The sequence below is a fragment of the Pleurodeles waltl genome, chromosome 4_2 (assembly GCF_031143425.1).
Source record: "Pleurodeles waltl isolate 20211129_DDA chromosome 4_2, aPleWal1.hap1.20221129, whole genome shotgun sequence".
NCBI classification, from domain to species: domain Eukaryota; kingdom Metazoa; phylum Chordata; class Amphibia; order Caudata; family Salamandridae; genus Pleurodeles; species Pleurodeles waltl.
Genome location: NC_090443.1, coordinates 742,567,909 through 742,591,213, shown reverse-complemented (window position 1 = coordinate 742,591,213; position 23,305 = coordinate 742,567,909). Strand labels below are relative to the sequence as shown.

Sequence of the window (23,305 nt, the reverse complement as noted above, 5' to 3'; positions counted from 1 at the left end):
GGAGGACCTTCATGAAAAGTGTGGCACGGATACACCATTGATGGGGGGTTATTGTTGATGACACCAATGTCTGCATCCCGCTGTCAGCAGTCCATCGTCAATGGCCGCACCTTCGCTGCAACACCACGTTCAGTGGTACCTCCAAGGAGACCGAAGTCAGGGGCTGTAGAGATTCCTTTTCAACCGGCTTGACCATTCATAGCATCTGCAAATGAGCCATCTCTAATCCAACCTTACCAGATGTTTCCCACTAAAATGTCTCCTTCTCCACCTGCAAAACTATTTGATTTGGAAGGGGAAGAGTACTATAAAGTCTCTGTCAGTGGTGGTTCTTTTGCATGCATAAAGTCCTGGTGATACAAGAGTCAAGTGCCCAGGTAATGATGATCAGGAACATTATCCCTTCATCTGCACCTCATCCTTTTGAAGGACGGGCATTCCCATTATAATAGAGACTTTGATCCTTGTTACGAAGTACTTTAATAAGAGCCTTCTATGATGCACATACCTCTGGACCTAATTAAGGATCTTTGGGCCATGATGGCTGATCATAATTCCAGATTTACAAAGACACAACTGGAATCTGAAATATACACAAAGGAGGTTAGACTCAACTCTCTTTAATCCCCTTTTTTTTTATTGTTTGTTACATGCGTGACCTTCCAAATATATCAAGTCAGAGTGAGAGTAGCACCTAGGTAAATGAGTGCTCTATCACCACATTGATTGGATATATTTCTTAGGTCGTCACCCACAGGTGCCACCTGTGGCCTGCTTCATCATTGGACCCACATCACCTAATGTGGGTGGGTGGGCTCTACATGTTTGTAAGCGGAGCACTCATGAAGTGAAAGGCAAGGGATTTGTATAGGTGAGTTAAAATTGCCTCATATATCTTACAGTTATTTATTGAGCAAGGTCTTGAGCAACAGTGAGATGTCATAAGGACATGAATGTCCTTGACATCAAGAGGGTGATATGTTTCAGCCATGTAGCTGCTCCAAAAGGTCAGTCTGCTTTCTTCAGGGCCAAAATGTGTTCTATATACCTGCATGAACAGAGAGAACATGGGTGACATTAGACATTGCAGATCAAATAGAAAAACAAACTGCAGCAGCCCTTGGCAGAGATCCAGTAGGGCAGTCACATTACAATAGTAGACCATTCCAGTATCAAACCCCAACTCAGCGGTTGAATCAACAATAGCTCAATTACAAGACATCATCAACAGTGTTATCCAGGGGTACACAGATGTTTCCTTTGTACACATTACATATACCCCATATTTTATTCCATTTATTTGGGCACCCCATTACCCCTGCATGGTGTGGTTGAGCTTTTCAACCTATTCTGACGCTCTAATAATCGTTTTAAGGAAGCATACACACAATATACAGACCATATTTAGGACACTCTCCTCAATATATCACTAAGGCACAAAAACCCTATTAGAGTGTGGTAAAAACATAAAAACACTCGTGAGTCACACCTCAAAGCATCAATTACTGTCTCTTGAAGTCACAAGAATATACTATTAAAAGGCACGATAGCCAAATGCTAAATTAAACTTAAAGGTCAAACTTAGAAAAAAATAGTATATAGCATGCACACAAATAGTGACAGTTGTAGCAGTCTAATTACATAGCCTATATATTAAAGCGGCACAATAGGGACATGCAAGGGGGATGGTCTCTGTAGTCCCCAAGCATTTGTAATCCAATGGGTCTCACATTTGCTCGAGTTAGAGCTATTAGCATTGTAAACTCCTAACCGGACTTTTCTTGCCACACAAATTACAAGGAAAAAAACACGATCGTGCTGCGTGGAAAATAAAAAGATCAAGTAGTCCGGAAACCATGCTAAAAACATCGACCCTCGAATAGTTTCAGAAGTTAACCGGTGCTGTTTAGGTGGGCTAAACACCGGAAAAGGCATGACGTATGCATGCCTTTCACAAAAGAAAGCAAGTGGCTTGAAAGTGACTGAAGTGACATGGGCCTGGTTAGAAGCCCAAAGAGAGATTACAGCATGGGACGGAGCGCTTTGCGCTCGCCCATAAAAACAGAGAGAGATAGTCTGTTTTGTAGTATGGCTTCTCAAAAGATCCCACTGAGTGCAGGGATAAAAGTTTAAAGGCACCTACTTGGTCGAGGGATCGATTCTGCAATGTGACCTACATCTCTCCCTGCATCTTGGCTTACCTCGTGCTCAATGACGTTTTTAAGTGTACAGCCACGGAAGTCACGTGACCAGCGTAGCACGTGATCAGATGGTAGTACTTGTGCCCGATAAAGATCTAGATTACCAATAGGTCTCCCCTAGCTGAGGCAACAATGTTAGTAGGTAGAGGGGGCTCCTGCGGGGTATTTTAGGGCAATCAGGACAATATCACAGGGGCTAGCTCACGATCCTGAATGCCAGCGATGCTCAATTACATGTTAGTCGCGCGTCCGCGTGGAGATGATGAAAGTTGTAGTCTCCGTACTCGCTCCCGAAATTAATATGCAGTATTAACCTTGTATGAATATTTAACAAAGTATTTAGCCCAAAATGCAACGTCTTTAATGATGCCACTAATCATGTGCTACCAGTGGAGGGAGTTTTAGTCCCCATACTCGCTCCTGAAATGTAGTGTATCCTACAGATAAATGTTTATCAAAGACTGTAGGAAGGTAGCCTCTTTCTAGCCTTGTTACCCCCGCTTTTGGCCTGTTTGTGAGTATATGTCAGGGTGTTTTTACTGTCTCACTGGGATCCTGCTAGACAGGGCCCAGTGCTCATAGTGAAAACCCTATGTTGTCAGTGTGTTTGATATGTGTCACTGGGATCCTGCTAGTCAGGACCCCAGTGCTCATAAGTTTGTGGCCTGTATGTGTTCCCTGTGTGGTGCCTAACTTTATCACTGAGGCTCTGCTAACCAGAACCTTAGTGTTTATGCTCTCTCTCTGCTTTAAAATTGTCACTGCAGGCTAGTGACTAATTTTACCAATTCTCATTGGCACACTGGAACACCCTTATAATTCCCTTGTATATGGTACCTAGGTACCCAGGGTATTGGGGTTCCAGGATACCCCTTTGGGCTGCAGCATTTCTTTTGCCGCCCATAGGGAGCTCAGACAATTCTTACACAGGACTGCCACTGCAGCCTGAGTGAAATAACGTCACGTTATTTCACTGCCATTTTCACTGCACATACGTAACCTATAAGTCACCCATATGTCTAACTCTCACCTGGTGAAGGTTAGGTGCCAAGTTACTTAGTGTGTGGACTCCCTGGCACTAGCCAAGGTGCCCCCACATTGTTCAGGGCAAATTCCACGGACTTTGTGAGTGTGGGGACACCATTAAACGCGTGCACTACATATAGATCACTACCTATATGTAGCGTCACAATGGTAACTCAGCCCCCATGGGGCCTGGGCAGCCTGGTCCCAGGAAGGCAGAACAAAGGATTTCCTCTGAGAGAGGGTGTTACACCCTCTCCCTTTGGAAATAGGTGTGAAGGGCTGGGGAGGAGTAGCCTCCCCCAGCCTCTGGAAATGCTTTGATGGGCACAGATGGTGCCCATCTATGCATAAGCCAGTCTACACTGGTTCAGGGATCCCCCAGCCCTGCTCTGGCATGAAACTGGATAAAGGAAAGGGGAGTGACCACTACCCTGACCAGCACCTCCCAGGGGAGGTGCCCAGAGCTCCTCCAGTGTGTCCCAGACCTCTGCTATCTTGGATTCAGAAGTGTTGGGGCACATTGGACAGCTCTGAGTGGCCAGTGCCAGCAGGTGACGTCAATGACCCCTCCTGATAGGTTTGGCTACCAAGAGAGGTAAGCACCTTTCTCAGTAGCCAAACCTCCTTTTTGGGCTATTTAGGGTCTCTCCTCTGGGCTTTTCCTCAGATAACGAATGCAAGAGATCACCAGAGTTCCTCTGCACTTCCCTCTTCGACTTCTGCCAAGGATCGACCGCTGACTGCTCCAGGACGCCTGCAAAACCGCAACAAAGTAGCAAGACGACTACCAGCAACATTGTAGCGCCTCATCCTGACGGCTTTCTCAACTGTTTCCTGGTGGTGCATACTCTGAGGGCTGTCTGCCTTCACCCTGCACTGGAAGCCAAGAAGAAATCTCTTGTGGGTCGACGGAATCTTCCCCCTGCCAACGCAGGCACCAAACTTCTGCATCACCGGTCCTCTGGGTCCCCTCTCAACCTGAAGAGCGTGGTCCTTGGAACACAGGAGCTGGGTCCAAGTGTCTCCCACAGTCCAGTGGCCCTTCTGTCCAAATTTGGTGGAATTAAGTCCTTGCCTCCCCACGCCAGACAGCAGACCTGTGTACTAAGTGATTTGCTGCTGCCCCGGCTTCTATGCACTTTTCCAGGACTTCCTTTTTGCACAGCCTAGCCTGGGTCCCCGGCACTCTATCCTGCCTTGCCCAACTCGCTGAATTGGACTCCGACGTCATGGGACCCTCCTTTGTGACTCTGAGTCGACCGCTGTCCTCAGGTCTTCTAAGTGCCTGTTCCGGTACTTCTCCGGGTGCTGCCGGCTTCTGTGGGGGCTCTCTGAGTTGCTGAGCTCCCCCTCTGTCTCCTCCTCCAAGGGGCGACATCCTGGTCCTTCCTGGGCCCCAGCATCACCCAAAATCCTCAACCGCGACTCTTGCAGCTAACAAGGCTTGTTTGCGGTATTTCTGCCTGGAAACACTTCTGCATTCTCCAGCACGTCGTGGGACATCTTCTCACCAAAGGGGAAGTTCCTAGAACCTTCTGTTGTTGCAGAATCTTCAGCTTCTTCCACCTGGAGGCAGTCCTTTTGCACCTTCATCCGGGGTTTAGTGGTCTCCTGCCCCACCGGACATTTGCATGACTCTTAGACTTGGTCCCCTTCTTTTACAGGTCCTCAGGTCCAGGAATCCATCTTCAGTGCTTTGGTAGCAGTTGTGGTTCTTGCAGAATCCCCTATCACGAGTATACTGTCTTTCCGGGGTAGTACGGTAACTTTACACCTACTTTTCAGGGTCTTGGGGTGGGGTGTTTTGGACACCCTTACTGTTTTCTTACAGTCCCAGCGACCCTCTACAACCTCCCATAGGCCTGTGGTCCATTTGTGATTCGCATTCCACTTTTGGAGTATATGGTTTGTGTTGCCCCTAGGCCTATGTCTACCTATTGCATCGTATTGTGATTCTACATTGTTTGCACTACTTTTCTAACTGTTACTTACCTGTTTTGGGTTTGTGTACATATAATTTGTGTGTATTACTTACCTCCAAAGTGAGGGTATCCTCTGAGATACTTTTGGCATATTGTCACTAAAATAAAGTACCTTTATTTTTAGTAACTCTGAGTATTGTGTTTTCTTATGATATTGTGCTATATGATATAAGTGGTATAGTAGGAGCTTTGCATGTCTCCTAGTTCAGCCTAAGCTGCTTTGCCATAGCTACCTCTAACAGCCTAAGCTGCTAGAAACACCTCTATTCTACTAATAAGGGATAACTGGACCTGGCACAAGGTGTAAGTACCACAAGGTACCCACTATAAGCCAGGCCACCCTCCTACAAAGACTATGGCCAATTATGCACCAGCCACACTCCTGCCACTGCTCATATGCCACCAGTGGTCATTTAATGGAGTAAAGGACCAGTGGGAGGGGAGTTTGTTAATGACACCAGTGTGTTGTGTGGTCACAATATCAGGTCAATTGTTTAAACAATATGCACCCTCTGTAATAATGTGCTACCGGTGAAAGGAGTGGCAGGCAGTCCGCGTACTCGCATAACAAATTATTTTGGGGTTGTATGTGTCCAATCTTCCCTTTCCAGAATTTCCCTTATTACTTCTAGTGTATCATTTTGGAGAAAGCTTGTATATAAGCGCTCAACATCCAAGACTCATAACTAAGTTGTCCAAGAACTTTTATTTGTAGCAATATATAATTTGGGTCTTCAAAGGATCTTTGTGTCTTTTGCAGTATTGGCATGAGAAACTAGTCACAAAATTGAGATTAAGGATCCAATAGAGAGCCAATCCCAGATACTATGGGTCGTCCGGACGGAGGATCCCGGTTTTTGTGGATTTTTGGGAGGGTGTAAAAGTATGTAGTTCTTGGATTAGTGTTTCTCAAAATTCCCCCTCATATTTGTTAATCCAACCCTCACATTCTGCCTCCTCAATCATAGGGGCTACTTCAACCGTCAGTGCTGGGGTCGGGTCACGTTCTAGAATCTTGTAATTCTGTCCATCAGCTAATAAGATTCACATAAAGTTCAGTTCTGTATGCAGTGGTTGTTTGTAGAACAATGCCCCCGACTTTGTTGGCAGGTTTTATTGTAATCTATGTGTCAGTTTGCAATTCATTGAGGGCAGCATGCTCAGTGTGGCTTGGAATTTTCTTACTGTCATGGGGTCAGGTTTTTCTATTTCTAAATATATACTGATTGCCTTTTCAAAAGTCATTAGATATACTGGTGTGATATGAGTTGGAGGGTAGTATGTGTATTTCTTCCGTAGGCCCGTTGACCTCTTCTGCATAATCTTGGTCTCCAAAGTGGGCTTTTAATCGCAACTTGCAAAAAAAAAAAAAAACACTGCTAATTTGCAAAGCAAGCAAAGATTTTCAAGTGCTGATGTTGGCACAAACCCCAGACCTTTGTTGAGTACCTTAATCTGAGTTTGTGTGAGAGTTTTGTTAGTAAGGTTGATTACTAGGTTGTCAATGTGCTCAGCCCCTGTTGTGCTTGTGACATGCTCCTTGTGTGCTTCTCCGTGCCCTCTAAGTCTCAGTGGACTATTTTGTCTTTTCTTCTCCTTTTTTTCTGACCCAGGTCTCCGGCTAAAAAAAAAAGGTAGGTGTTGGTTGTTCTGGAAATGCGGGGGAACCATTGGGTTAAAAGGAGGACCCCATGGTAGCATGTGTTGGCCTTGTTGGGGAAAAATGCCATTGAAAAAAAAAAAAAGAGTTGGTGCATAGTTATACCCTTGCCAGGGATGTGCCCATGGGCTCTTCCTGTTCCTTGTTTTGTTGCCCCATTTCTGTTCATCATCACTCCCCCACAGCTCGGAATATGTAGACCTGTCTTCTGACGAGTTTGTGCCAGATATATTTGAGTTAAAATCTGTCGGTACTTTGTATTCAGGGGGTTGAATGGGGGTCTGTTTTGCTAAAGGAAAACTGAGTGACTTCTTTCTGGAGTTTCTTTATGTTGGACTGTGTAAAGTATTCCTTATATTCATTCATTTAATCTAACCTTTTCTTGAAAACTGTCACTTTGGCTCTCATTTCCCCTTTGCTGGCTTGTATATCTACTAGTATGGTTTCTGATCATCTTTGTGCTGTTTTGATTAGTAGAATTAACCAATCTCTGCTGCAGTGCCAGGCTATTTGGCCCATTCTTTTCAGAAGGTCGCATCTTCCAGAAATATTCTAGGTGTGTTTGTCACTATTACGCCTCTCGGTGCCACGTTGGCCTGCAAATATTCAGTCATTATTACACTGTGTAGTATAACCCTTATCCTGTGTCTTTTTCGTTAATGTGTCCTAATCATGAGTTCGTGGTATGGTTTGTGCAACACTGATGTCAGATACAAGGGACTGTCCTGCCAAGATTTGGTTCATATCATCATCATCTGTGAATGTCAATCCTCTGTTCTTTGCCATGATTGGATCCTGTTATTGTGATGTGCTTTATAGAATCTGTTGATTTTGAATTCCTGTGGGCAAATAATGTCCCTTTCTCCAACAGCTGTATGCTGCTCAATATACAACAATTCTTAGGAAGGAGTGAGGAGTTGCTATGGGGTGGACCCTTTGCTTATCAAACTGGAATCTGTTCACCCAGTCCTACTGCAGCAGCTGCTATGACTCCAACAGCCATAAGTTACCACCACACCATACCATTCTGCAACCACTGCCGCTCCTACCTTTACACCCTTTATCACCACCATGGGTAGTAGAAGCAGATACTACAGAGGAGGGTGACATTGAAGAAGATGATAAAGTTCTTAATGAGGAGGCTAGCCAGGAGTGGGATAACTGCATCGAGCACCCAGCAGGTGCAAACGGTCCATAACTTGAGGATTCCTCCTAGACGTTATCTCTAGTTTTTAGTCTTTCATAGAACAAGCATTTATGAGATGTTCCCTACTGTTTGAAGTTCAGCAGACTGTTTGCTTCCTTCATGATTTTAAAGTAGTGCCGAAGAGGACTTTGAGTGCTATACCTAAAATGTTTATTTCTGAAGTGAGTGAAAAAGGTTAAAGCAGAAACTAGCTAATGGCTTGAGAACTGTTTGAGGGCTGAAAATAATATACTGCATCTGTACACTGGTGCCACTCTCTCATCTCTATGTAATGCACCCCCCAAAAGAGAAAGATGACATGTTGTGTCCCTTGCCAAGCAGGTCTAGACAGTAGCGTCTAAATCGATCCAGGCTGCTAGTGCAGTGGCAATGTTAGGTTGGCTTGACTGGCAAAGGTAGATTGATACAACGGAAGAGAGGTGGCTATTGCACACTTGGAGAAGGAGAGAGAGTGTTTCCGCAGCTATCATTGATGCATCAGTGGATGCACCAACACTGAATTTCGTCAGCTAGATTTAGGGACAGGACTACCCTGTCAAGGTTGACTGCATTTCACCCAGAGGTGCAAAACCATATTCTAGACATACCATTTGAAGGTGTATTGTTAGGCTGCTTCATGGATGACGCCCTTAAGAATTTGAAAGTCAAGAGCCCCACAGCCAGGTTATTGGGCTCTCTTCTAGCACTTAGACACAAATCCTTTCGGGGCTCAAGAACCTGAGACTGTCAACCATTTGGTAGTTCCTAGCAGGCATATCAGTCATATCAACCACAGCAGCAACAACATTACGTCTGCTACAGGAATACTTCTTATCAGACCAGTGGAGTGTAAAGATGACATCTTTTTGGCTTGTCCATTACTGAGAAAAATGAGGCCACTTAAAAAGTCAGCAATACAGATGATAATGACTTCAACCACACCCCTGTAGTATTGGGGAAACAAAATGCTACCTTTCTTTAATGACCATGGACAAGAGGATTCTGCATATAGTACACTATGGTTGGACTTTGGAGTTTACCCAAAACACACTGGTATCCCACCTACGTCCCTATGAAGCAAAGGGTTCTATTTGAGGTTCTCCTCCTTAGAAAAAGTCAGATGAATGGAGGCCCACATTGTGTCAAAGGCATCTGAACTCAATTTCTCACTAACCCAGTGTTTCAAATGATTACTTTTCAAGACATGTGCCAGCTGCTTCAGGAGGGAGACTAATTGACATTGTTTGATCTTCAAAGCACATATTTTCACATTCTGATCATTCCTATCAATAGAAACTCTCTACTGTTTCAACTAGCTGGTTTCCACCACTAATGTTCTATCCTTCTCTCTAGCCTGAAATATGCACCCTATATTTTTATGAAGTGCCCAGCACCAGTACCAAAACAGCTCAGAAGATGGGATCACCATGTTTATCCATAGCTAACCGATTGCCTTATAAGAGACAACAACAAAAAAGACACAACAGTATTTGTCTTTCCTTGCGTAGACCTTACAACCTCCTTGATCTTAAAATCAGTGCAGCAAAATCCTCTATTATGCCTGCAAGCCAGATTCAGTTCTTAGGAGCCCCTTTGGATACACATGTGGGTGAAGCATACCCTGTGGAAGAATGTGCCCCACCTTCTGTCTACTAATGACTGCAAAGCAATTTCAGCAGCTTCACACAACAATCTAAAAGTTCTTGCTTGAAATGGTGTTCGCCTACTTTCCTATAATCTTAATTATCATCTACTATGAGAAATTGGACCCATAGTGAATACAGTCCCAAGTTGCAATCGAGGATATTAAGCTCATTTAACAAAATTGCCCATCCATTAGTGGCCAACATAAGGAATATTAGGCTTTAGGCCTTTACTATCCTACCATTCCTTTCGCCATTGTGATGACCACAGATGGGTCCATGAAAAGCACTGGGCGCACATATGCAGGAATTGTCATCATGTGGCCTCAGGAGCCCTGAAGACACATCACTCCACATCAACGTCATTGAGCACAGAGACTTTACAAAAAGCTACCTTCATTCATTCCAGGAATTGATCTTTCAGTAATGTTAATAAGAATGGACAACACCATGTTCATGTATTACATCAAAAGATAGAAAAGGTGGGGCCGAGTCACTAGCGTTCTCACAGGAGTCCCAGCATCTATGGGCATTGACAAATTTCAATTATATCTCTTTAATGGCAGAGTCATAAACGAGTGTCCAATCATTTAGCGGGCTAGGAGAAGTGTACCACATGCATAGGCTCAACCAGATGGTTCAGGAGTCAGTATTTCAGAAGTGGGACTGTCTGAATATCCACCTGTTCATTACAAGAGCAAACAAATATGCTTCCACTTTGCCAGCACACAAAGGATGATGGGAAATGCATGTTTAATGACATGGGACAGAAGGTTTACATAAATCGTTCCATTCTTTCTCCTCATTTTATGGATAGTACCAGAGTCAATTGATAATGCTATAATATTGTTGAAGTTCTATAGCGTTGTTGTAGTAGCTCCAGCCTGATCCAGACAGTATGGGTACTTGGGGCTTCTGAGTGGCACCTTCAGTTTACCTACGCAGAATCTGATCGCACCAGTACTTAATCTGGACCTAGATTCATTGACTTTGACAGAATGGCTCCTGAACACCATGAATTTGGGGATTAGACATTCTTGAGAACTGTAGAAGGATCCTCATTGAGGCCAGAGCACTATCATAAGTAAAACATATCAAATTAAATTAATGCCGTTTTATACTGGCGTGCCTCTTTTTTTTTTTTTCTCCATCCACTGCAATCTTAACCAGATCAAGTGCTTCCAGAGTCCTACCCTTGCCATAGTTCCATTAAAGTTCATAGGTATCAGCCTTCAGATTCAAGTGATCCAGGACCAACCGGAGCAGCAGAGCAAGACCCCTTGCTACAAACCAAGCTCCTTTGAGTCCTAACCTGGCTCCCACTCTACCAAGGCCGAGAAACTGTCCAGGGATGTCAGAGAGTCCCACTTACAGAGTAGCCCAGCTGTCATTATTTTGCACCTTCAACCAGTGAGACCGACAATCACGAGAGCCTTTGAAGTACTGATCCCAGCCGACCTATCTAATATGCACCCGAGAGTCCCAGCCTGGGTACCCGAGAATGGACTGTGCTTTCTTGCTTCCCGGACCCTTGTGACCCAACACCCCCATTGAGAGCTCCCAGAGTTGTCCCCAAGCCCTCCTCTGCAGCCAGTTTCCAGATGGCCACCCTTCTTTCCACCTGCGTAGCATGCACAGCTACCAATCCGACCAGCACCTCTGCACCCAGATGCCCAAGGGCAGGTAACAAGCAACTGCTGGTCATTGGACCGTGGCCCCCTACCGACGCTAAGGCCCAAAGAGGACCCCCAGAAACCAACCAAAAATAATTGTATGCAACCCATTTTTACCCATAGGAAAATATTGCTGCGTAAAGATGCATTTAACTAACCATTTTACTTATCTGTAAAAAATAAATATTTAAGAACGTACTTGATAACAGGGCTGTTGATATCAAAATTTACATAAAAGCGGGTTATTTTTCTGAATTGTATTTATTCTTGAGTGTGTGTCTCATTTATTGCCTCTGTGAGTACAATAAATGCTTAGCACTACCCGGGAATAAGGCTAAACTGCTCATCCACACTAACACAAAAGAGAGCATTTAGTGTTGTCATTTGTGCCTCTGTTAACCAATAAGGGGTGCATGGACTCTTTACCCAGTGTACATCATTTGGGTCCACTGTATACAAAGCCACCTTCCTACAGTAAGCTTTACAGGTTAATTTAAGTTATTTTAAATCCATGGATACCTTTGCCACGAAGGATGGATTTGTACATAAAATTACTTTTTTTTTTTACAAACTTGAAATACGATTCTTTGATAGTTGCTGACTGCAGATCGCCTATTGCCATAGCAGACAGAAAAACTGCAAATAATGTTTTCAAAGAAATTGCCTTATGGATGGGTTCAAAGGGGTTCGCATTAATTGAGAGAGCCCAAAGTTCAACTTCCTGGGACCTGGTGACTTTCTAACTGGATAATATGCCATTATTACACCTCTCAGAAATTCCCTAACAACTCTACTGGAGAGAAAAGATAAGGAAAGTTTGTTCCAGCATATCAGTGGAGGGTTTCTTCATACCTTTCAGTCTTCATCAGAAACTAGTGTCGCGTGGGCTCTCATTATCCTAAATGAGACTACTGGATTTCTAGGCAGCAGGATCATTCACGGTGTGGGGGACTGAGTCTGACCCACTTGGAAGGACCTCTGTCACCCTAAATCCGGGTTTGCTCCGGCTAACTAACAGTGCCTCATTTCTCCCTTAGGAAAGAGATGATTGGGCAGCCGAGCGCATGACATGTTTGGAACTTCAGGGAAGTCGTGGTCACTCAGATCCAAACCAACTCTCTCATTTACAGTATGATCTCATATACAAATGACAAAGGCAGTATAAGTTTTATATAATGTTTTAATAAAACGACTGCATTTTAGATAATAAGGCGTGAGCCGCAATAACCAGAACTATACAACACAGTAGGATTGAAATAGTCACCAGGAGAGTAAAACATAAGAACAACGCTATCATGGTGTATCCTTGACTGAAGCACAGAGTGAACAAGAATGTGTTATGGAGAACTCCAGTGCTGAAGTAGGCTAAACAGTGTGATATGAATATAAAACAAGACCGTAGAACTGGCTATTTGAAAAATAACAGTACGAAGCCGAATAAAAAGCATTTAGAGCAAAGTGCACAGAGGCTCTAAGCTGCGAGCAAATGAATAAAATACATCCAGGGCGAAGTGCACAAAGGCCTAAAGCCTGAAGCTAATGCGCAAAGGATACGTAAAACTAACCACACTACACCCTCCCCTTGTCGGTAGCAAGTGGTTCCAATAATATAAAAGTATGCCCCAGATATAAACAATACATAAAAATATATATTTCGACAAGGTCAGAGGACAACAAAGTCATAAATTTGGGAAGCATGTGACGATAAAGCCAAATTCAATATAATGTCAATTTTTAGAAAAAAATCCAATTGTCAGACAGAAGCAATAGAAAGCAGGTGCTCCTCCACTTCGATATATGTCAATATCGGAAGATCCACGCCAAAAAGTACCATGGAGCAGGTGTGTTCCAAAGCCCCAAAACCATCCAGGGCGGCACCCCGTGCAGGGCCTATGAATGAGACAATACCATCTTCCTCCAGGAAGGGAATCTCATAAACTGCCTCACGAAGCAAACGCAACGTAGTACACAAGTCTGGGAATGAGCCCTAATCGGGAACATCAACAGATCAGGATCGACCACTGGAGGGCGCTGCAGCGAGAGACAGAGAGCCAGTGCATGTTCAAACGAGCACCAGAGGCACCGAAACACGGGTTGCACACAATCCAAAACCGGCCGGAATGTCAGAGACCAGTCACACTCCAAATGTCCCAGGAGTGTTGCTCCAAAATGCTGCAACATGCGTTCACAACACAGCTGCTCTGACGGGAGCATCAATATAGGATCTCGTCGTGGCGGGACAGCCATTACGGAAGAACAGCAGCAATAGCAAGACTCCAGCCAATAAAGCCAAAGTAATTGGGAAACCCCCAAAAATGCTTCCGAAAATAGAGTGTATAGCCGAAGGTGTTAAACCGAATACAGAAGAGAAGGTGTGAGCAAAACCAACACCAACGGCTTTGAAAAAATGTGCAATTCCAGCAGTGCTGGACGCATTAAATATACGTCCCACAAGTTCACCAAAGTGGCTCGGAAATTTAGTATTCAAAAGGGACTGTATTTCCGCCGATGACCTTGCCACCTGAAGTGCGTAGGTCTCGCTAGCAGATGTAAGGGCCACATGCTTTTGAAACAATAAAGCCTTTAGTCGACTCAACTTGTCGAAATTCACCTCAGAAGTAGCAATATGAGGCCAGATGTCTGCTACCTCCCTAATTTGAGTGGGGGGAAACAACACATTCCCGCAGCACGTAACGGCCTTGGTGACCACGACTACGTAAACTATTCCGGCACGCATGCCACAGCAGTGTTCGCTGTTAAGAACAATGTAACTGCCGTTAGAAAGCACCTGGAAAGTGTTTTTAATAACCGGGACTGGAACTCCCTTCAGATAACAAGCTAAGTTAGCAATCGAAGCGTTACACGCCCCGTGCAAGGACAGCTGTTTACAAACCATGGAATGGCTGACAGAAGTTTTGCATTCACTACTGCTAAGAAAAACCTCCCTCAAACCATTAATACATCTGTATAGAAAGGGAAGCTCCCACACCTCGTGTATGCAACTGTCTCCCAACCGTTCGTATCTACCCACTGGAATGTGCTTCAAACAAGAAGTAAATTGCAGAGTGGAGATAGGCAAATTAATAACCCCATGAATCAACCACTCAGCTGACGGAATCTCAGCAACCGTAAAAGGCAGTTTCTCCAATTTCTCAATATTTAACATGACATACGTTGCTTCCTTTTTATCCATCAGCTGTTGTTGACGAGTCAAATTAAAGGAAACAAAGATCTCCCTGGCACGAATGTGCTGCCACGGGACACGACCTGCCTTCAAGGTCTGTAGAGTCTAACCCAGCTGCATGATGGACCGCGTCTGACTCTGCCCATGATATAAAGAAGACATATCTGATTTAATAATGTCTATAGCAGAGGAAACGATGTTGTCAATTGTGTAAGCACGTTCTGAAAGGGTATGTATCCCATTATCCACAACAGACAAAGCCTGTATCAGATTTTCCTGATCAATTTGTCTCAACCTGGCCGCTGCCTCCTGTTGTGAAAGCTTCCAAATCTCATTATATACTTCATATAAAAAACGTTTCTTCCGTGGCATCTTTGGTCCTGACAAAAACTCGTGCAAGTCAGTATTATTAGACAGCAACGTGAGATGTAATTTAACTGCATCCAGCGTGGATGATTTTAACCATTGCTGACAAAGCTTTCCCACGCTGTATATAGTTATGATATCATTATGTTCAGGTGATATGTAGCGAGGGTCTGCCCTACTAGTCCTGAACACCCCTGAAGAGGTGACAAAACGTTGATGACACTTATTAGTGTCTATGGGCCATAATAACCACCCGCCTGGATGTATCAATGAAGTGTTAAGCGTACCATTCTGGACCCAGTGTGTAAACTCACTAAACGTGGCATTTACGTATCGCTGCCAATTGTTCAATTTTTAGAAGGGACAGGTATACCAGGCAAATTTAACTCTCTAATCGTTGCTAAGCCCAAACAGCTAGTCTGTTGTACTGTGTCATTGAGGAAAATCATCTGCACAGGGATAATACATGCCCTAAACAATGTGTCCCTGCCTTGCATTTGCCAATTTTTCGTTCCCCAGACACTTTTTAAGTCAACAGTCTTAAGCCAATATTCATACCCCTCAACCGAAAGTTTAGATACAAACAAATTTGAATACAGTAATTTAGTATCGGTCAATAACATTTGCTTATTAGCATACGGAGTAACTTTAAAATAATAAGACTTAGCATTTTGTTGATTATGCCCAGAAAAATATGCAAATTTATCATAATACGTTTTAGAACTCCCCTGTGGAGGAGTTGGGCAATGTTCCCATTGCACATAATCAAATATGGACTTAGGGCTACTTGCTTTATGAATAAAGTGGTGTCCATAATAGTTGTAGCAAAACATGTCACCATGATTATCTCTAAATAGGTAAGCATCTTCATCGTCGTAGACAGTATAATATTGCAATTCTGTCAGCATAGAATCTACTGTCTTCACATCCCAATCATCAGAAACAATGCCTGGTATAACGATTTCATTCATTGATAATTTGAGAACATACGGTATTTGAATCAATTCAGTGGGACCATATATATCAAACATTACTTTGTCCCACACAATCCCATCCGGAATCGGTATTGCAGAAATGTTTACATTGGACAAGTCTCTTCGAACCATATGAGACGAAAAATGTGGTTTTAACACCATCTCCACGTGCTCAATGTCAGATCGTTCAGGAAGAAAATGACTTTGTATTACTAGAAAAAAAGTAACCACAAATCCCAACCACAAAAAAATAGTCATTACAGCCATAAAAAGCCACAAATAGTTCCAAGGAAAAACAAAATATGTGCGTTTAAGCCAACACAGCAGCTTACGTGGACCTCGGATTGAAGATAGTGAGGACGAGGACTCTGACACGGCATCATCAGTGTCGTTGAAGCAGCCAGAGGCAGTTCTTGCAAAAGGTGCAACTGTGAACAAAGAAGCAGATGGAGGCTCTCGCCTTGGCACACTGTAAACCACATGTTCAGAAATATCAGTAGAACATACAGCGACTTGATCAAAAGATTCCAAATTAATCGTCGTCTGTGGAACAATCGCAAGATCAGCTTCCACCCTCCCCAAGATCGGAAAGGAAACAGCATCGGTGCAAACCACCTGCAGTGGGACTTCTTCCCCAGTAGTGAGAGGGATTCCGGAACTACTGGGTGTCCCTCTTGGTCTGCTGTGCAGAATCGGCCACATGTTGTAACTTGACATTATCAATAGAAACAAAGCGATTTCGTTTGGCCCCGTGCAGCGGCGGAAAAATTACAGTTCTCGTGCCGCTAACCCCTAATACAGGGACTGGTGCTCGATAAGAAGGACCAAATTCTTTCTTTACTGTGACCTTTTCACGCACAAGATCCCCAATCCTGGGTATCCAACCAGTAGGCGTTACTGGCTCATCCTTAATTCCTGTGGAGGCAGCACTCGCAGAAGAGTTATCTTCACGGAATTGTTGTAAATCCTGTAAAACAGCGACACGATCATTTATGTCAAAGGGCGTATCTGCCGTCTCCACACCAGGACCATCTAGATCAGGAACATACATATGTGTTCCAAACAGGCACTCATGTGAAGTACAACCCCCCAGGGACCTTCTAGGCAAGTTATTAAGTGCTCTCTGTACTCCATACAGGTGGGCTAGCCAACTACGACCCGTACCTATAACTCTGGCCGTTAAGGATTGCTTTAAATCACGATTTAAACGCTCCACGACAGAATTTCCCTCGGGATGAAATGGAGACGAGAATTGGAGTTGGACCCCCAACGAAGCCATGGTGTCCCTGAATGCCTTAGAGGCAAAAGCAGGGCCCTGGTCCGAATGAAAAGCCGCAACTGCAAATGTATCGACAAAGATGCGCAAATCTTTAATAACAGTCCGAGCATCAGCCGAGCGCTGTGGCTAGACCCACACAAATCTGGAGCACGAATCTACAGCAACCAAAATATATTTGTATGCACTATCTGGCGTTAGCGGACCACAATGATCCAAGTACACACACTGTAAAGGTTTATTTGAAATCAGAAGGGGTGTCTGCTGCGGGCGTCGAATGGTGTTGCCTTTAGAATCTCTGTACCCATTGAACCTCCAGTAGTCTATGCAGGCACCACCACCGAAGTCATGCAAAGACTCCAGATGATGCAGAACGCAGCTGCCGCCAGACTGATCCTCCACCTGCCCAAGATAACCCACATCACCCAGCACCTGAAGGACCTCCGTTTGCTCCCGATCCAGGAAAGATGCCACTTCAAGCTCCTGACCCTTGGCTTCAAAGCAATCCATAACCAATGACCTTTCTACATGAACCACCACCTTTTACCTCCTCCAACCTACCTGGAACCTCTACTCGACACACATCGCCCTCACAGAGATACCATGCATACGTGGCTGCCGCTCAAGAGGACACTCCTTCTTCGTTCCTCGCGGCCAAAGCCTGGAATATCGTCCCCCTCCACACTGCACCCTCGCTGACCCACTTCAGAAAGGGACTAAAACCTGGCTTTTCAAATAAGAATCTGCAGCAAGGTCCTTAATACCCACTCAGGTGACAAGCTGTGCTATACAAATAACACCTAATTGATTGATTGGATGCTTTTTCAACTTTAGAGGGTGAACCTAGATATCAACTTTGCAAGCTAGAAGATATTCACTTTTAGCTTTCATCAAAAATGATGATTGAAACTGTTATAGGCTTGTTTGAGAAGAGCTTAATTTTCAGTACATACACCTCACCCTTGAATTCAGCACCCAGAATATATGGCATTCTATTCCTATGTAGCTGCACATCTTCTCCAGAGTTCATTTATACCCCAACGTAGGCAATTGCTGCTGGTTGCACCTCTGAAAGTCAAGTCTCTAGTTTAATTTGCACCACTCTTCAATTTGGAGTTTTTGATCAACCTGGCTAATTTCCCCCCCCCCCCGCTGCCTTGTCAACGGATACAAGGTGCTAGCAATGTCTTTTTGAGAAGTGGATAGCTTTAAAAAGGACCATGACATCAGTTTTCTTTTCAATTCAGGTTGCCTTTTTATGACTCAAAACGAGTGGAGCACAAACTTAAGTACCCTATTCACTAGCCCTAAATTAAAAAGCTTGACGAACAGCATTTGTCATAAACCAACAGCTTAAGACTGCCTAGGATAAATGGTTGTGAGATCACAGACTTGTCAAATGAATTTAGTTCAGCAGCCACATTCTGAGAACTCTGTCACAGCAGACTGTCACAAGCATGAGTGAGAACGAAATTCACCTCTGTAATCATTTCCAGACCCCTATACGCTGGTAACAAAAGGATGTGGGTCTATACATCACCCTCTTTTTGATGACTGCAGATTTGTTTCTCTAAATACATTTCGTTCAACAGGGAATTTGTACAGATGTATGCTGACAATACTGCAACCACATAGTACCTAAACAATCAAAGAAACATGGTCCCACCTTTTGCTCAGATAATGGTGGTTTAAAACTGGGCCTCATTTAACAGCATTCCCCCAAGTGCAACTTGGCTTTAGGAGATTGTTATTGTAAAAGCATAAATGCAAGGCAGATCATCTCTCGCAAGTGGCAACTGAATCTTCAGGTCTTGCAAAAGAAGTTGGAAAATTAGGTAACTTGTCAAATCAATCTGTCTACTTTTATAATCAATGGCAAATTCCCTCATGTATGCCTTCTAAATTGTGAAAGGCCGCAGTTTGTTAGTCATCCATTTTGAATAGGGTTGCCTAGGAAAATTCCTCTGTGTTTCCCCTGTTTGCAGTGATGCACAATACCTTGCAGGCACTAAGGACCTACATAAGGGCTACATTGATTTCAAAATGTCCAGCTTGGCTTACTTTCGTTTTCACACCATTCACTTTTATGAGAGAATGTTGTCTTCCCTCTAGCTCCCTTTCATTGTTCACCTATAACAGAACCCTGAAGGATTTGCTTATACCCACATAAATATATTAAAGATCAGATCCTCCACATCAACATTCATCACTATAAAACTCCATAGGTCCAAATGGCTCAGATAAAGTTACTATGCATTGGTCTTAGATAGAATTATTGTTTTGTTAGCTTTTACTGAAAATGTGATGTATTTTAATTCTCAGTTTGTGTCTTCTGCAATGGAAAAAAATATGTCTGCTAGGCATTACCTAGAGACTATGATACCTTTTCTCTACGGAGCACGGCAGGTAATTGTATTTTCAGTTGTTTATGCCACACTTAAACCCACTAGGACTACCACAACCATGTTCCAATGTAGGAAAGAGCCAAAGACACACCTCTTTAATGAACTGTGCATTACCACAGATTAACAGTCCACCTCCACTCTTAGACCTCGGCTATTCTTTCAGTAATTCATTGTCTGCACACTTTGGCTATGTTCAGCACTTTTCTGCCTTGTGGCTAGATTAGCGTTCTGCTGATACCACATATATAATGCATGCATGAGTACTTGAAAAATCCTTTGCAAAGGGAGCTTACATGGATATTATTTTCATGTTAGGTTTACAGCTTAACATGTGAGATTGCTTTATCTCAGATATTATGTGGACAACACTAGGTTATTCTTGGTTGGTAAGACAACTCCTCAGTAAGAGAAATTTGTTATTTTGTCTTCAAGAAAAATGTAACTCAAGTATGTTTTTTCTGACGGCTACTTCTAACACAAATGGTTTCATAGAAAAGAGCGGACCAGTGTTCTAGAGAAATACTTGTAAGATTCAGCAAAGGCAAAACCTCATGGCCACGACCCAGAGGATTGTGGCTCTAGCATTTGGAAAGACAGATGGCATTCAGCGAGCACATTTTACTTACAACCTGAAGAAAAATGTTCTTGCTCATTTCATCAGTTTTTTTGATTCCCGGGAAAGCGGAGGCCTGCACCACGAAGCTCACCAGAGTATGGTGTTGTGTTAGAAACATAGTTTCACCAGCAGTGGTCTATGGCACATAGCATTTGGGTGATCCACTGCTAGAAGGGACTGCAGGCAAAGTATGACTGTGGTCCCCAGTGGGTCTGTGCAGGGAGAAGGCAGGCCAGAGGCAGCTGGAATGAATCTGAAGATTTGCAGCATGGACATCCTTGAAAGCTGCAACTTGATGCAGAGTCGACAGTAGGCTGGAGATCTCGTGGCATATCTGCTCCAAAATTAGTGTTTGGTCCAAGAAGAAAGGAGAAACCGGAGTCGTGAGGTCTTGAACATCCACTGGGTGACTTCTGTGTAGAGTGGGACCATTTGAACATTGTAGGGTCTCATTTGCTCTTCCTGTAATTCTTCTTTGACTTGTCTCTTGACTTTGATTTACCTGACACATACAATCTGGACTGGCACTGACCTTGCGATCTGAGTTTTAAGCGACCCTGCTTCTTGTATTCTGTGATGCAGGGTTTTGCTTCTCACTCCTTGATGGCTTTCGGGTGCATCCATTTGTCACAGGGCTTAGTCATGTTTCTTGCAGAGGCACCGCACAGAGATATGGGAGTCCATAATTGACATTTGTGTTTCAAGCACGTTTGACAAAGATTAAAGCCTCTTGCCTTAGTGAAATAATGGAAAACAGCACTTTTATAAATTATCTTATTTATTTTGAAGTTATTAAGCTTTCGTTCCATGCTTATTTCTAATAATATTCAATATTTACGATGTCTATGTATTGAAAGTATTTACTGGACGTTTTAAGTCTGTTTTGGCTGAGATTCCTTTGTGTTTTTTTATTGCATAGTATAACAGTGCCTTTATGTTTGTGTCACTTTAAAATGGCATTAAAAACATAACGGTTCAGTCACTGATGTGCAGAAATGAGCACTGCCCTATGAGGATGATGAATGATAGAGCAAGAGGAAAAGTTGATGAAAGGTATTAGCAAAGTGTCCGGGTCCTGCCGCAGGTAACTGTTTTTCACAAAATCTGAACTGGTATTGGCTCAGTTGATTGTAGTAGAAGTGGACTCTGCTGTAAACAAATTCTAGAACCACTTTAAAGTGTACCACAACTTTTCTTAGCATTCGTGTGATGACGAAAGAGATGAGCAGTCAACATGACAAAAGAGGTTTCGGACACATTTCCTTAACGTGCACAGCATGTCTTCAATTTTACAAGCACTTGCTCAGAGGTGGGTGACAGTACGCAGATCACAGCTTTGTGCTGAAATAACTTAATTTAGTTGCAGTTGTGCACACTTTGTCCTTTTTATTAATTTTCGTGGTGGACACTCAAAGGATATTAGGTCAGGAGATCCTAACTTGTGCCATTGGAAGCATTTTATATAGCTAATGAGCTACTGATTTCAGTTAGCAAGTTGGATCCACCCCTCTGAATTAGAGTGTGAATTAGTGCTCATTAAGGTTAAAATGGAGGATAGCTGAAAAGCAGTGCTCGATGAAAAGTGGCATGCAGCATTTTCAAGGAGTGAAGTTATTCATTACTTATGAATTTACAACTCAAGCAACCACCTTTTGTTTAATTGCCCATAATTTCTTGTGCTACTACCAAGAACTGAAACTGATCATCCTCTCATGCCATATATGTTTGGGGTGTTGCACCAGAACAAGCTGTATTTTAAAGGGCTGCCTTTGAAGGGGGACATAAAATGCATGGCCACGTATTGGGCCTCAAGAGGTTAGTTGTTCTCATATGTGTTCAATATACTGCAAAGTTAATACTTACAGTAAGTTACAAAAATATTGCTTTTAATTGATGCCTACAAGAGCAATAGTACAGGTTCTGTCAAACGTATTAAAAAGGAAGACAACAAAGGTAAAATAAATTAATGTTTAGAATTCTTAGTAAGGAGCAGGGCAGATGGTTTATTCAAAATTTACCTCCTAACCCTCCTCTTGACATTGGTCATGATTTTTGTTGTTTGAGTAACTTTCCTATCTGAGAAAACTTTTTTAATTATAAGACTATTTTTCTTCTTTGTATGTTACAGGAGGACACATCAAAGCACCAGTTCACTTGTCTTACGACCCTTGAAGATACTCAAGCAGTCAGAGCAGTTGCTTTCCATCCAAGTGGTTCCCTCTACGCTGTTGGTTCAAATTCTAAAACTCTAAGAGTATGTGCTTACCCAGACGTGATTGATCCAAGGTAGGAATAGCTATCTGTGACCAACAAGCAGTTCAGATGATCAGCAGTGTGTGCATCAGTTCTATGTAATTGTTTATAGATTGTTATGATCACTTCAGGTGTTTTCATAGCCAGTCGATTGTTTTAAAATAATTACTGCAAATACGCACAACTGCTGCACCTCGTTCAATGCACACGTAATAGTTCTTTGTTTCATTCCTGAAATGTGAATCCTGTTAGCATATAATCCTAAATTAATCGATACGTATACACTTCCTGTGCCCTCTTGGTAACATAAAAATCTCTTTGGATGCTCCATAGTATGGCACCTTGATGTTCATCCTAATTGGAGGGCTTGATTTTGAAGCCGATCTGTACCAACTACAGAGACCACCACTACAGATATTGCCACATTAATGATATTTATTCAAATTCAACTAACAGAAATGTAGTGCTAGGGATGCAAGTTAATGGGTAACAGTATTAACAATAATTAACTAAAATCATTTTATATTAAAAAAAGGTTGGTAGTAGTGAACATAGCAGCCTTGCCTTGGGAATGTAGTGGTCATCCATGTCATAATTATCCATGAGGTGCTGGACTTCATAAAAACATTATTGCACTCCTCTTGGTTTTTTAACTTGGGAATAGAACATCACAACCCTTTGGTGCTGAATTTGGACTGTCCGTCAATGGCATTTCTACTTAAAATCATTAACTGTCATTGCCATGTTCGATATCACTGTTGCTTTTCTTTTACACAAGCAGTTTGCTTTCTTGTTTTTTTGCAGTGTCTAGTTAATGATTTCAAAACTGAGCACCTGAAATGCACAACAAAACAAATAAG

The 23,305-nt window shown here is 43.1% G+C and overlaps 1 protein-coding gene across 2 annotated transcripts in view; it reads left to right on the top strand.

Moving 5' to 3' along the window:
- Window positions 1–23,305, top strand: part of WDR47 (WD repeat domain 47) — a 357,246-nt gene that overhangs the window by 280,229 nt on the left and 53,712 nt on the right. For both annotated transcript variants that reach the window (XM_069232387.1, XM_069232388.1), the window contains one exon: window positions 22,321–22,478. In XM_069232387.1, coding sequence (XP_069088488.1) covers window positions 22,321–22,478 — 158 coding nt within the window. The remainder of the gene's footprint in view (window positions 1–22,320; window positions 22,479–23,305) is intronic.